Source organism: Zosterops lateralis (genome assembly GCF_965231275.1).
Source record: "Zosterops lateralis genome assembly, chromosome: 4".
NCBI classification, from domain to species: Eukaryota; Metazoa; Chordata; class Aves; order Passeriformes; family Zosteropidae; genus Zosterops; species Zosterops lateralis.
Genome location: NC_139765.1, coordinates 12,087,342 through 12,101,539, shown reverse-complemented (window position 1 = coordinate 12,101,539; position 14,198 = coordinate 12,087,342). Strand labels below are relative to the sequence as shown.

The 14,198-nt window shown below is 43.2% G+C and overlaps 1 protein-coding gene across 1 annotated transcript; it reads left to right on the top strand.

Moving 5' to 3' along the window:
• The first annotated feature begins 1,114 nt into the window (after positions 1-1,114).
• LOC310908990 (poly(U)-specific endoribonuclease-like) lies at positions 1,115-11,584 on the top strand. The gene is made up of 7 exons (XM_083860489.1): positions 1,115-1,747; positions 6,709-6,808; positions 8,362-8,473; positions 10,024-10,145; positions 10,230-10,342; positions 10,735-10,888; positions 11,312-11,584. Exons 1-7 carry the CDS (start codon positions 1,737-1,739, stop codon positions 11,561-11,563), a joined length of 864 nt encoding a protein of 287 aa, XP_083716615.1. The 5' UTR covers positions 1,115-1,736; the 3' UTR covers positions 11,564-11,584.
• The last annotated feature ends 2,614 nt before the right edge of the window (positions 11,585-14,198 follow it).

Here is a 14,198-nt window from a genome sequence, read left to right as displayed (position 1 = left end):
AAGTTCCTTGCCCCACTCTTTTGGAAATGCTGGTCACGTGTGAGTGACACAGCACCAAATGTTTCCTCCACGACCTTGTGACAAAAAAAGAGGAACAGAGCAGAGGCAGCCTAGCCTCAACTCTTGCACAAAAACCACATAAGCTACCCTGTGCAGTGGGTTTGACAAAGCACTGGCTGGGCTCTGCTGCAGGGGAAGCCAACCCATATAGCTCTCTGCACACTCTGTTTTTCTGCATTAGACCTGAGAATGATGCAGATTCTGTGCTGATCTAATTTGCCTTCAATCTGTGTTTTTTTCCTTTCACTCTCCTCAGGATCTTTGCATTTTTCTTAGCTCAGTGTCCAAATCAAAAGACAAAAGTTTTGAAATATATTCAAGTACACAGTTGGTGTGAAATTGCTGGTGATGCTACTGAGCTGTAATCTTATTAAAGATTAACTTTAAACCATTGACTCCAATGATGATGCTGTTTGTAAGTGAAAATTCCCTGGGCTCCCATCTGAGCTCTTTCTGCTAATGTGAGTAAAGAAGTTGCAACTTTTTTATAGACAGAATATGCCCACTGGCTTTTGTATTACATGAAAGCACAGAAGAAGAATTCCTGGGGCAGTTGACAAATCCAGGGCGCTGGATTTTTGTAATTTACCTTATTTATCCTGAACTGCAACAAATACTAACCAAAGATGATAAAAAAAAATTCTGTTAAAATTAAGGATATTCTATTTTGAGATACTTTAATTTCCCCTACCAGTGTTAGAAGGAAGCTTCACTTTTAAGTGTTTTAAGTGGGCTGCATGTCTTCATCACCAGGAGCTTTATTTGGCCCTAAATTGATTCTTTGAAGGGCTACATGGACCAGAAGTGCAGAATCATTTGTATGACTGGTAGCTAGCATTAAGCCATTCTGGCTTCTCTATGTACATATATCTAGTTTAGACCTAAAGCTATGCTTTTCAGAAATTAATTATGATGAAGAAGAAACTGTTACAAGTACCAACCAAGCAACAATAAGGTTTAAACCACCTGAAGGTTGATTTAGCCACATAATGAATGCAAGCTTCCCAGGCCAGGCACTGGAGTGGGTACCTGCACCTACCAGCACTGACCACCACTTGCTTCCAGTGGTACATACAGTGTTCTGCCTTTCTAAACCATTTCCTGTTTATAACACCTCCTAACATTCACAAGATCACACTTAGTAGTTTCAGCTCTAAATAGAGAAATATTTGTTGGGGTTTTTTTTCTTCTCCCGCTTATGATTATTTTTTTTTTTAAATCTCAGATTAATTATCATCTTCCCTTCTATTGTCAAATAATAGAGAATATCAATATTTCTATGGATACAGAATAACAAGACTAGAATGTCCTGTCCATTTCAAGGCTTTCAGACTTGCAGTGCTCCTTTCTGGGCGTAAACTTCATCCAGAGGCATAAAATCCGTTTGGCAAATAACCTGTGATTCAAGATAAGGTGAAGCAGGAGCTGCTACAGGTTCCTGCAATGTTCCTGCGCTGAGAGCAGCGTGAGTTGTGGTGTTGCCCTTAGACTCCTGTGGGAATTGGCACCTCCTGCCTCTCCTGTGCCTTCCTGTCAGGCTGAGTGACAGTCCTCATTGGGCAAGAGGAGTGAAAGGGAAACACAGCTCCGTGCCTTGGACTAAGGGAGCATTTCTGAGCTTCCGGCTGCCTTCTCCCTGCTCAGAATATTTCCCAAGAGAAAAACTTCTTCCTGGCATGGCAAGTGGGTAAGAGACAATCATAACTAATTCTCCTCTAACAGGAAGGGTGGGGGGATGGGATATATTTGTCTGTCAAAGGGTGAACATTATATATATGCAGCAGAGCAAGAACCCTCTTCCTCTTTCTGTTCAGTTTCACTGACTCACTACAGTGTGAAACATTGGTGAGGCCACTGCACCATTAGCTTAAAATAAAGGTGATGCTAAAATCAGCTTGTACCTAAACATAGCTGGTAACTTAGAATCAGTTCTTCAAACATCAGCTGCCACTAGCTTTAAATAAAAAAAAAAAAAAAAAAACATAAAATCACTGGACTCAAATAGAAGGCATAGACACTGGTGTAAAATGAAAATCTAGACAATTGTTTCTATCTTCTGTTAGCCATAAGAGCTTTTGCATGTATTTCACAACATTTGAACCAAGTTTTTTAAATGATTGGAAACTTCCTGTAAATGGCTGCTCATCAGGTATTCCAAATCCTTTTCATTTCTATGTAAAGATTAAAGGCTGTATAAAATTGCACGTTGTTGAAAGGATCTCTGAAAGTAAATTTACTTTGGAGAAGGTGTTCAATCAGACCTTATTTGTAAGGTTTCATATGACCCGTTTGCAATACCTGTTTTTCATGCTCTGACACTGTTGACTTGGTCACTTTATTTGCCACTGACCTTTAATTCTCTTCATGTCTTGAGTAATTTCTGATTTACAGCAATAAAGTCTTCTTCTTGGAGGATTGTTTTGGATAGAATGAAGAATAAAATGGAGATGTTAGGTTCTTTTGCTCTAAACACACTGCTGGTGCATCAGTTGCTATTGTAAAGAGCCTCCCTCAGGTTTTCTCAGCTCTTAAAAGTGCACACTGAGTGCTGTTACTGGGGTGGTGCTTTGCTCACACAAACACATTCAAGCAAGGCTCCAACTGGACAAAATCCAATTGGCCAGACTTCTTGCACAGAAATAATTAATTCTATGTGAAAGGATAAATCTAACAACTCAGAGCTTTCACCATAGGGAAGGGAACTGATGATAAAAATCTCTGTTTTGAGTCACCCATGCCACTGTGTTGAAAACCAGGGAGAAAATATGCAACACTGTTTTCCAGGACAACCTTATCTACATGCTGGTGTGTCACAGATTTGCATGAAGTGTTCGGCATATTCTTATTGAAGTTGTCTCACCTTGTATGTGTAAGCTAAGTTTATGGCCCTTTTTAAAGAAATACCAGTCCAGAAAGAGCTTTTACAAGATGACTGTGTACGTTGCTAGACAAGTTTTTTGCTTTGGCAAGGGTATATATATATTCTTTTAGTCTTCAGTTACAGCATAAGCAGGTGCTCTCTCTGTTTGGAAATTAAAAGGACGACAAAAAGGAGAGGAAAAGCCTATGATGATATTGTGGTAGCACCTAGCAGAAATAAAGGAGAGTAAAGGCTTTTACTTTGTAAAATTTAGTGATTTCAGTTTTTGGACAAGTTTCCTGAATGCAGGAATACATTTAGTAGAAGTATATTTATTGAACAAAAATGAGGATTGAAATCTGTAGGTACACTCTTGCTGTAACCCTCTCCTGAGTAGACACCCTGAGCTCATGCGATATTTCACAATATTTCTAAAGGAAGAAAGGTCAAACAGAGCCCTACAGTGCTTTATATACACAGGACAAATCTGCCAAGAGCAGACTGAGAGCAAGTGGGTATTGAAGAGATGACAGATCTCTTCTATATAGATGACTGTAACCAAAATACACACATACTAAAAGATAGGTATATAAAATACTGTATCTGTGGAACAAAATATTATAATAAAACCCAAATGACACCCTCCTTAATGTTCCACGTACCTTGGATGTTCAGGAGGTAGCAGACTCCTCTTCCACAGCAGTAGATCCTTCCAAAGTAAAAACTCTATTAAACATAATATGCTGGTTCTCAAACAGACAGGATAAGCTGATGCAGAGGAGCAGACAGCAGGAGGGTCCAGAATGCAGCACAGAATTGATCCAGTAAAATTAGGGCAGTCCAAGGTAAAGGCTTGAAGTTTGAAAATCATCTCCAGTACTGTTCTGTGAACTCACCGGTGCTGTCCTTGGGCCTTCAGCAGAGCTGCTGAAGTGAGCAGTTTTCTGTTTGGTGTTGGTTTGTCAGCTCTTTTGAGAAGGGCTTGCTCTTTGTAAGACTCCAGAAAGAATATGGAAGTATGTCTGGAAATAAATAAAACTGCTGCATTGGTGGCTTCTGAGGCAGCTCCATGGGACATTGAGCAGGGGCCTCATTTGGGCTGCCCAGCCAGTGTTGACAATGTGATACCACAAGCCCCACTTACTGTACAAGCAGAGCTTGGAGTTTGAGCAAGGGCTGAATGAAGCTCCTCTGTGACAGCCTCCTTCTTCTCCATCGTGAGATCCATGCAAGTACCTGTTCCAAGCACAAACCTTCCTTCACATTCCTGTTTAACTCTGACAACAAACATATCCTTTAGCCCCTAAACACTAGATTTTTAATCCTTTTCCTTTTCTCAGGTATTGACATCTGTTCAAGCCTAGTTAAAAATTCAGGTGATCTTTTAGATTTCCCATCCACAACTATCCCAAAGTACCAGAGAACCCAAGGGAAAATGGATTGTCAGTGCTTCCAGCGTCGCTCAGGAACACAGCGGCTCAGATCCACAGTTACAGGTGGGCTGAGGTTTGGCAGCTGCTGTAGTTACAGTTATCTGCCCTGCCCTTGTGCCCTTGCCACAATCTTTGTTTGCTCTTTCTGCTAGAGATCATGGAATTTGCCACTGGCAGGAGGATGCAGTGACTTGCCTCCATCCTGGCCAGAACAGAAGGAGAAGATGTAACACTAATCAGAGGTTCAGAGCTGGGCTTGAAGGTGCCTTGGTTCACTCTCGGAGAACTGGTTGTTAAAATCATGGCAAGTTGCCCCAAGAGCTATTTGAAAGAAATGCCAATTGTTGACAGATTTTTGTACTTTTCTTCTTTTCTGGAAAAACATCTCTTCAGGAGGAGAATTCAAAATTATCAAGCGGTTCTTCTCTAGGCTTTGATGCATGTGCTGGTTTGTAACCGACTGATTTCACTGTCGGTCATTTAAAAAATAATCCACTTCTCTTTTTCTCCACTCTCTTGTCCTTATGCCCTCTTAATGTGGACATAATGTACTTGAAACTGGAGCTTCCTGTGGGCTCTTCATCACAGTAACAACCTGTCCTGGTTTGACACTGGCCAAACGCCAGGCACCCAGAGTCATTCAGTCACCCTCCCCTGCCACACCTGGGCAGACGAGAGAAAAAAATTAACAAAGGGTTCATGAGTTGAGGACTGGGAGAAAACACTCCAAGGGCAAAACAGGCTCAACTTAGAAGTACAAAGTGAATTTATTACTAACAGAGTCAGAGGAGGATAATGAGAAGTAAAATAAGCCATTAAAACATATTTTTTCCCCCAGCCCCTCCCTTTTCCCCACCAACAGTGCAGGGAGACAGGGTAAGGGGTTTTGGTCAGTTTGTGACACAAGATGTCTTCTGCTGCTCAGGGAGAGGAGTCCTTCCTCTGCTACACCGTGGGGTCCCTCCCACAGGAGACAGTTCTCTGTGAACTTCTCCAGTGTGGCTAGAATTTCATGAGCAGCAGTCCTCCCAAAACTGCAGCAGCGTGAGTCTCTCTTTCCACGGGGTGCAGTCCTCCAAAGACAGGCTGCTCCAGCCTGGAAGCAGGGGCCCTCTCTTTCCACCAGGTCTCCCACTGGATCACAGCCTCCTCTAGGCATCTACCCCCTCCAGCATGAGCATCTCCCCCATGGGCTGCGAGTGGTTCTCTGCATTCCCTGTGGATCCCCATGGGCTGCAGGGATCCATGCTTCACCATGGTCTTCACCACAGCCTAGAGAAGAACCTCAGCTCTGGCACCTGGAGAACCTCCTTCCCCACTTCTCCACTGACCTTGGTGTCTCCATGTTGTTTCCCTCACATATTCTCACTTCCTTCTCTTCTCTGGTTAGGAAAAGAACTGTGCCCACTTTGTGTTGATTTTCTTCTTACATATATTATCACAGAGACATTACCATCATCTCTAATTAGCCCAGGCTTGGCCAGTGGCATGTCCATCTTCAGAGGCATCAGGGATTGACTCTGGTGGACACAGCAGAAGCTTCTAGCAGCTTCTCTCAGAAGCCACCTCTGTGTCCCCCCATCCCACGCTACCAAAAACCAGGCCATGCAAAACCAACACACAACTCTTCCTAAATCTTGTTGATAGATGAATGGACAGACTTCTGAAAACTGTACACTATTATGCAGGACAAGACTCCATTAAAAATAAGAGAAGAAGCAGCTTGGGTAGATGTGTGCATCAGAGATCAGTGCATAAGGGATTTTTATTGTATGCAGACATGGCATTTAGAGCCTTACTCACCCTTTGTCAGCGCTACCTTTATGCTGGGATAATCATATGGCAAAGGAAAACATTCTGTGTGGAATCTTGCTTGAAGGAAAAAGAGAAGAGTTTATAAGACTGCTGCTAGAAAAACATCATAGACAGAATTTTTTGCTTCCTGTTCTTTTGGCAGTGTTGCTGCATGCTGGTAACAATCTCCTGCTTTGCCTCTGGTTTGTGCACAGAATACTTGGGAATGAAGCACCACCATTGTCCTTTTTGTTTCATTACATGGAAAACCGTAGGAAGACTTATCAACAAGAATTTTGTTGTCTGACAATCTAAGGGAAGGCTCAGGTTTCCTTACAGGTTACCTGAATTCTTTAAAAAGGAATGTGGACCATAAGTGTTGTGGTCTTTACAGTGCCACTGACAGGAGGGTGTGGGGAGAAAGAGAAACTTTATGACAGGCCGATACCCAGAACATAGAGTGGCATTAGAAGACTCTAGAAGTAACTTGCAGAAATAACAGCAGGTGTTAATAACAGCAGCCTTTTTTACACATATGTATTTCTCTGTATTTCTTGACAGGAAGGCCTTAAATCATGAACTTTCTAAGCTTTTCAATGAGATGTGGGATGCGGATGTTCACCGCCTTAGACCTGGGAAAGACTACACCATTGAAGTGCAGGTAACCAATTGCCATGTCAGGATTAAGGGCAGTGTGGTGCTGCAGGAAAAGGTGCCTGCAAAAGTGTCTTTTGCTTAAAAAGTTGCCTGTGCTTTGTCATATCCAGTGAGGAAAGCATCCCTCAGGAGAGGGAACAGTACAGAGAACACAAATGGCTCACACTTATCTGTTCTTTGGTTACAAATGGAGTCTCTCTGGTGTCTGTATTTGGTCCTGTAATATTTCATCTCTCTATCTGTGAGCTGGAGGAGGTACTAGCATGCAATTCGTCCAGTTTTGCAGATGACTGCAGACTGTGGTGATGAAGCTGGTATTCTCAGGTGCAAGGTTTCTCTTCCACTGGGCATAGGCAGGCTGGAGGAATACATTAAGGAAGGAATACCATAAAATTCAACAAAAACAAAGGAACCGGATGCCCAGAGAAGCTGTGAAACCTCCATCTCTGGAGGTTTTCAAGACCAACAAGATGACACCCTGAGAAATAGTCTGAATTCAGTGTTAACCACACTTTGAGCAGCACTAGAGATGTCCTGCTCCATCCTGTGTGTTTCAGTGTGGGAATGACAGCTTGTGTATATGGTCTGGGTGGCTTGCTCAGGAGAAAGGGAAATAGGTCCCAAGTCATTCTTAGGGAAATAAGGGAGGAATTTGAGAAATCCTGAGTTTCTCTGAGAGAACAGAGAGTAGCAGAGAGGGGTGGGTGAAGATTTCAGGACTGTTACTTCCAGCCCTAGTGAAATGTGAGGGAGGAATGAGAGATTTCATAAGCAGCCAATTCATTCCTTGCTAGCTCAGTGCAGTGCAAACATGACCATATGTTTTGGCCACAAATTGCAACAGGTCAGAATATTCACAATCCAGTTTTGTACTCACACAAGAACTCACTTTATTTTGATGTTACTGAAACACTTTATTCCAATGCTGCTTCATATTATAACAGATAATTTCCTGGTGCTGATAAACTCAAAATAGTGGTACCTACCTCCAGCCAAAATGTGTGTGGGGAAAACTTCCCCCATATGGTTTCTCCATTTGTCAGAACAAGGCTTGAGGTACCCCTTGCCCATGTTAACAAGCTGCTACTCATCTTCTATCTTCTTTGCTTGAGAATGCCTTTTATGAAATAGAAATTTGAAAATTATGAGGAAAGCCTCCTTAAAACTGCAGAGACAGAAGGTACCCAAATGTCCTTTTTAATTATTTGTGGTAGGAGGGAGCCCTTGCTCTACATTACTTCTGTTTACCATTTGTGATGTATATAGCATAATAGCACAGCTGGTTACTGAGCAGAACTGAACTATTACACGAGCCATTACAATCATCTCTGAGTCAACAGAGAAATTTCAGGGTCTTACAGTTGTCAAAGATTGTTGTTTTTCTTTATGCTGGCAGTTCTGTAATATCATCTCTTGTTTCATAGGAAGAAGAAAATTCCTAGCAAAGACTCTTGATAGCATTACAGGGTTTGGTTTGATTATTACAAAGGTGGGTACTGTCTCCTCTAAGGACAGACATCTTACTCCTGACATTGTTTCCTCTGGTGTTTTCCCTAGGGAAAAGCAAGTCCAGTGCAGCAAGGTGACAGTGCTGTCCAGGACAACGCAGTCAGACATCTGTTTCACAATGTAAATGAGGAACGCCTGAGGAGCATAAAAACTTTTGCAAGTGAGACCTCTTATTCTGTTGTTAATGGTGGATGTGATATAAAAATCTGTGCTGCTTTTGACATGTTTGCCTAAAATATAATGTTGTATATAATTTGAAGGGAATTTTTGTAATAGTTGCTTTGAAATTACCTGTACCTGAGCCTCAGGAGGAACATCCTTTTGTGCTTCAGGCAAAATCTGAATTCTCTGGCTCTTCCACTACAAAGTAAAAGGGATGAAACACCACAGGCTCGAGAAGTGGCCCAAGGAATTTCACGTGGTTTTTAGCGAGACCAGGTGCTAATGCTGCACCTGGGTCAGGACAGCCCCTGGGATCAATCCAGGTGGGGATGAGCAGAGGGAGCAGCCCTGGCACAAGGACTTGGGGGTGCTGTGGGTGAGCTGGCCCTGCCCAGCCGTGTGTGCTGGGACCCAGAGCCTCAGGGCAGTAGGGGAGAGGGGATTCTGCCCCTCTGCCCCGCTCTGCTGAGACCCCCCTGCAGGGCTGCATCCAGCCCTGGGCCCAGCACAGGAAGGACAGGGAGCTGCTGGAGCCAGGCCAGAGCAGGGACACCAAGGGCATCAGAGGGATGGAGCAGCTCTGCTGGGAGGAAAGGCTGAGGGAATTGGGATTGTTCAGCCTGGAGAGGAGAAAGCCTTGGGGTGACCTCAGGTACTTATAGTACCTGAAGGGAACCCACAGGAAAGATGGAGAGAGACTCTGGACAAGACCTTGGAGTGACAGGACAAGAGGGAATGGCTTCACATTGACAGAGAGGAGGTTAGGATTAGAATTTAGAAAGAAATTCTTTCCTGTGAGGTCAGTTGAGACACAGTGCTGAACAGTTTGTCCAGAGAAGCTGTGGCTGCCCCATCCCTGGCAGTGTCCAAGGCCAGGCTGGATGGGGATCTGAGCAAGCTGGGATAGTGGAAGGGGTCCCTGCCCATGGCAGGGAGTTTGAACTGAATGATCTTAAAAGTCTCTTCCAACCCAAACCATTCTATGATTCTATGCATTGAAAAAGACACCAAATTCATCTTTACTCCTTTACTTACAGGTTCCAAGCCCTTTCAGATAGTACTAGACTACTACTAGTCCCACAGCTAGGTCTTGCATTTCTGTTGGGGGCTATACTTCAGCCATGTCTATGAATGTATGTTTCCTTCCCTAATTTTTCTCAAGCTCAAGACATCTGATATAGGTTTATGCCCTATTAGTCCTCTACTGAAATAATGCCCACAAAACCTTGTGCCAGCATAGCTCAAGGTCCTAAGCCTGTGTCTGTAATTGTGGTGGTCAGATGTGGTTTGTTTTGGTAGAAGGTCATTATTACTTCAGCACTTGGCTCCATAAGGAAGCTGTTTATCTTTAAAAAGATCTTTTAAAAGTACAGCAGTGATCTGACCTTGAGTCACCTTGAGGCCTGTGCTTAACAGTATACCTGAGAGTAGAATCTGACATGTAAAGGAATGGCTTTCTCTATAATATTCTATAGTGACTTTTTATGATGGCACTCCAATGCCTGGATCAGGCATATGAGCAGACTGAAAGTTTCTCTTTTTCTGCAGCCTTTATTTCCTTATTGGACAACTATGAGACATCAACTGGTGTAGCAGAAGTAGTAACTCCAGAAGAAATAGTTGAAAACAATTGTTTCCTTGATGCTATCTTAGCAACAGAAGTCATGGGAGTGAGTAACACATATCTTTGTTGTCACTGAAAACACTGAATATAAAAGTAAATTTTGTATGTATCTTGGTTTTCAATCCTTCAGCTAGCTCATGACTATCTGCTGAAAAGAAACCTAGCAAAGCCAAACCTTGTTGATTTCAAACATCAGCTTTATGACATCTGGTTCCAGCTCTATGCCAGGAAAGAAGGAGACAGGTATGTTTGATGGGTGTGGGCACTGATAATCTGTGCTATGCTGATTTAGGTAAATATAAGCCTGAGTGCCATCTGCTACACAGAACTGGAAGACAGCTTCAGAATGGCTTCAGACTGACAGAGAGCAGGTTTAGATTGGATATGAGGAAGAAATTGTTCCCTGTGAAGGCAGGGAGGTCCTGGCATGAGAAGCTGTGGCTGCCCCATCCCTGGAAGTGTCCAAAGCCAGGCTGGATGGAGCTTGCAGCAATCTGGGATACTGGAAGGTGTCCCTGGCCATGGCAGGGGGTTAGAATGAGATAAGCTTTAACATCCCTTCCAACCCAAACCATTATATGGCTTTATGAAACATATAAAAGACCCATATATTCTTTTTTTTTTCTTCATTACAGACCTGATTCTTGTGGTTTTGAACATGTTTTTGTTGGAGAAACGAGGCATGGTAAAGAGATCTTAGGTTTGCACAACTGGGTGCAATTTTACCTTCAGGAAAAGCACAACCAGATTGATTACAAGGGATATGTGGCTCGGAAGAACAAAACCAGGGTAAGAACAAGCCTTGGGGGCCTTTGCAAGTAAGGCAAATGGATCCAGAGGTAAAAGTTGTAATGAAACAAGTGTAATGATGCAATAATAAACTCAGTGTTTTGAACAGTAATAAGTATATACAGTGCATAACTATATAAGAAGAATGAATAATAACATCTTGCAGCTTCTTTTTTTGCAAAAGCTATTTTAAAATAAGTAGTGCTGCTGTTTACAGAATTGCAACACTGCTGAGGCTTAGTTGGGATAAATGGTCATGTATGCTCCAGAGGTCAGGGAAAAGATTGTGCTCCAGCTATAGCACTCAGGCACACCAAGGATAACTGAATCTTACAAAGCTCTCAAAACTCTGGAATCAGAAATCCTATCTGTCCAGTCACAGCTGTGTTGGAGATTATTCTGTTGTTTCATTTATTCTTTCAGCCTGACAAAGACGACCAAGTCTTGACCATCCAGTTCAGCTGGAAGGGCTCTGTCAAGCCAATTGGAAGCACCTTTATTGGTGTCAGCCCAGAGTTCGAATTCGCCCTTTACACGGTCATTTTCCTGCTGTCTGAAGAAAGAGTCACACGTGAAACAGTGAAGATAGATGAGTATGAGCTACAGATGGTTGTCTGGCGCCATGGGCACCACATTGGAACAGCATATCCAGTACTGCTCAGTACCACTCACTAGTGAAGACTAGTGGGGTGAGCAGGAAAGTTTTCTTTTTAAATCAGGGGAAAGGAGGAGTGGTTGAGAGAGGAGGAATGGATGGGGGGTGGACAGGACCAGACGTTGAAGTTAATATGTTGTTTTATACAACTAATTTCAAATAAAAATTGATGACTCTGTCTCTTTTGGTCTGCAATTGAGTGTTTAATCAGGAGTGTGCTGTGACACTGTCTGTGAAACAATGAAACATACTCCTGCTCACATTAATTTTTATCTAAATTACATCAGTCTTCCCTTGTGCATGGCAGGACTGTACTTTTCAGCAAATAATGGCATTTAGAAAAAGGTTGTATTAAAATTGATACACATATTTCTCTTATTTGATAGTCATTGCATATCTAAAAGAGCAATAACCACACATTGCTTACACTTTACCTTCCAGACAGAAGCTTTCATTTGGCACAGGCAGAGCTCCAGGATGTTTTAGTTCCCTCTTCTCATTTCATAAGAAGTTAATTTCAAATGCATTATTACAATACAATGACCTGGACACACAGGGAATACATTTAGGTGGGGAAATGGTCATCATATCCACAACAAAATATTTTCTGTTTCTGAAAATATTTTCTGTTTCTTAACACAATTTTCATATACTCCCTATGTATTTCTGAAACACTTGGATGGTAACTTCATGGTACAGGTACTAAGAGGGCTGACTTGGAAAGATGCCCTCCTTGATTTGTTGCTTGTCAACAGAGAGGATCTTGTGATGCTCTTGTGTGGTTGTCTTGGCCACAGCAACCATGAAGCCATCGAATTTAAAATCTCTGGCGACAGGAGGAAAAGTGCCAACAAAACTTCAATCCTGGACATAGGAAGAGCAGACTTCAGGCTGCTCAGGGAACCAGTAAGTAAAGTTCCCTGGAAAAATGCTTTTGAAGGTCCTGGGGTCCATCAGTGCTGGTCACTTTTTAAGCACCAGCTCCTGAGAGCACAGGAAGAGGAAATTCCTAAAAATTGGAAATCAAGTAGATGAGGCAGAAGGCCACCTTGGCTGAACAGGAATCTTCTTTTGAAGATAAGGTAAAAAAGGAAGGTGAATGCCCAGCAGAAGCAAGGCCAGGTGATGTGGAAGGAATACAGAGATGCTGCCCACCACTGTAGGGGGAGAATTTGTGTGGGCAAAGCTCCATTGCAATTGAAGCCACTAGAAATGTGGGAATTTTAAAAATACTTTAGTGGCAAAAAGCAGTGCTGAAATGACATCAGTTACAGGATGAGGATGGTCACCTCACAAACAAGGCCATGGACAAGGTAGAGATGTTTAATCCTTTCTTTGCCTTTGTCTTCAGCACTGGTGATGGACTAAGGAGGTCCCAGCACCCTGAGCTAGAAGACTGTGACTATGAGAATGATAAACTCTGAATTAATTCCGAAGGTGTGAGGAAACTGCTGCTCCAGCTGGATCTTTATAAATCTATTGGGTGTGATGGGATTAATCTGAGGAAACATAAAGAGCTGGTGATATCATCACGAGGCATCTCTTGATAATTTTTGAACAGTCTTAGGAATCTGGAGAGGTCCCAGTTTTCAAAGAGGGCAAGAAGGATGGCCCTGGAAGCTACAGGCCTGTCAGTCTAACTCCTGTGCCCGGTAAAATGATGGAGATGATGATTATTCTGGGAGGTATTGAAAAACACCTGAAGGACAACACAGTCATTGGTCACAGCCAGGATACCTTCATGAGAGGAAAGTCCTGCTTATCAAAACTAAATTCCTTTTATGTTAGGGTAACCCTCCAGCTGATCAAAAAACATCAGTAGATGTCATCTTTCTGGATTTAATCAAAGCTTTGGATGTAATCTATCTCAGTGTGGAGCCCACAGCTGGATTGACACATCATGTGATAGATGAGCAACCTGCCTAAGGGTCAAGCACAAAGAATGACAGTAACTGAGGTGAGAGCAGACTGGCAGTCTGCCACTAGTGGCCTTCACAGGGCACCATCTTAGGCCTCGTTCTCTTAAAAATCCTCATAAAAAGTTGGAAAACAGGAGAGGAAGGGATACTAAGTAAGCTTGCAGATGATACAAAACTAGGAGGAGCTGTTGACTCCCTCAAGGGTGAAGAGGCCCTGCAGAGAGCCCTGGATAAACGGCAGGGCTGGGCAAATCACCAACTGTGTGAGGTTTAAGAAAGACAAGGGCTGGATTCTGCACCTGGAACGGGACAGCCCTGGATGTACGGACAGACTGGGGAATGAGAGGCTGGAGAGCAGTGTTGAGGAAAGGGTCCTGAGGGTCCTGGCTGATGGCCAGTCAGACATGAGCCAGCAGTGCCCTGGCAGGCAGGAGGGACATCCCTGTCCTGGGGAAACCAGGCCCGGCATGACTGGCCAGGCCAGGGAGGGATTGTCCTGCTCTGCTCTGGGCTGGGCTGGCCTCATCTTGAATATTGTGTGTGGTTTAGAGTGCTGCAATATAAGAAAGACTTAAAGCTATTGGAGAGTGTCCAAAGGAGGGTTTTGGAGATGAAAAAGGGCCTGAAGGGGAAGCCACACAAGGAGCAGCTGAGGGCACTTGGTCTGTTCAGCTGGAGAAGAGGAAACAGAGGTCAGAGCTCACAGCAGTTCTGCAGCTTCCTCAGAGGGGAAGAG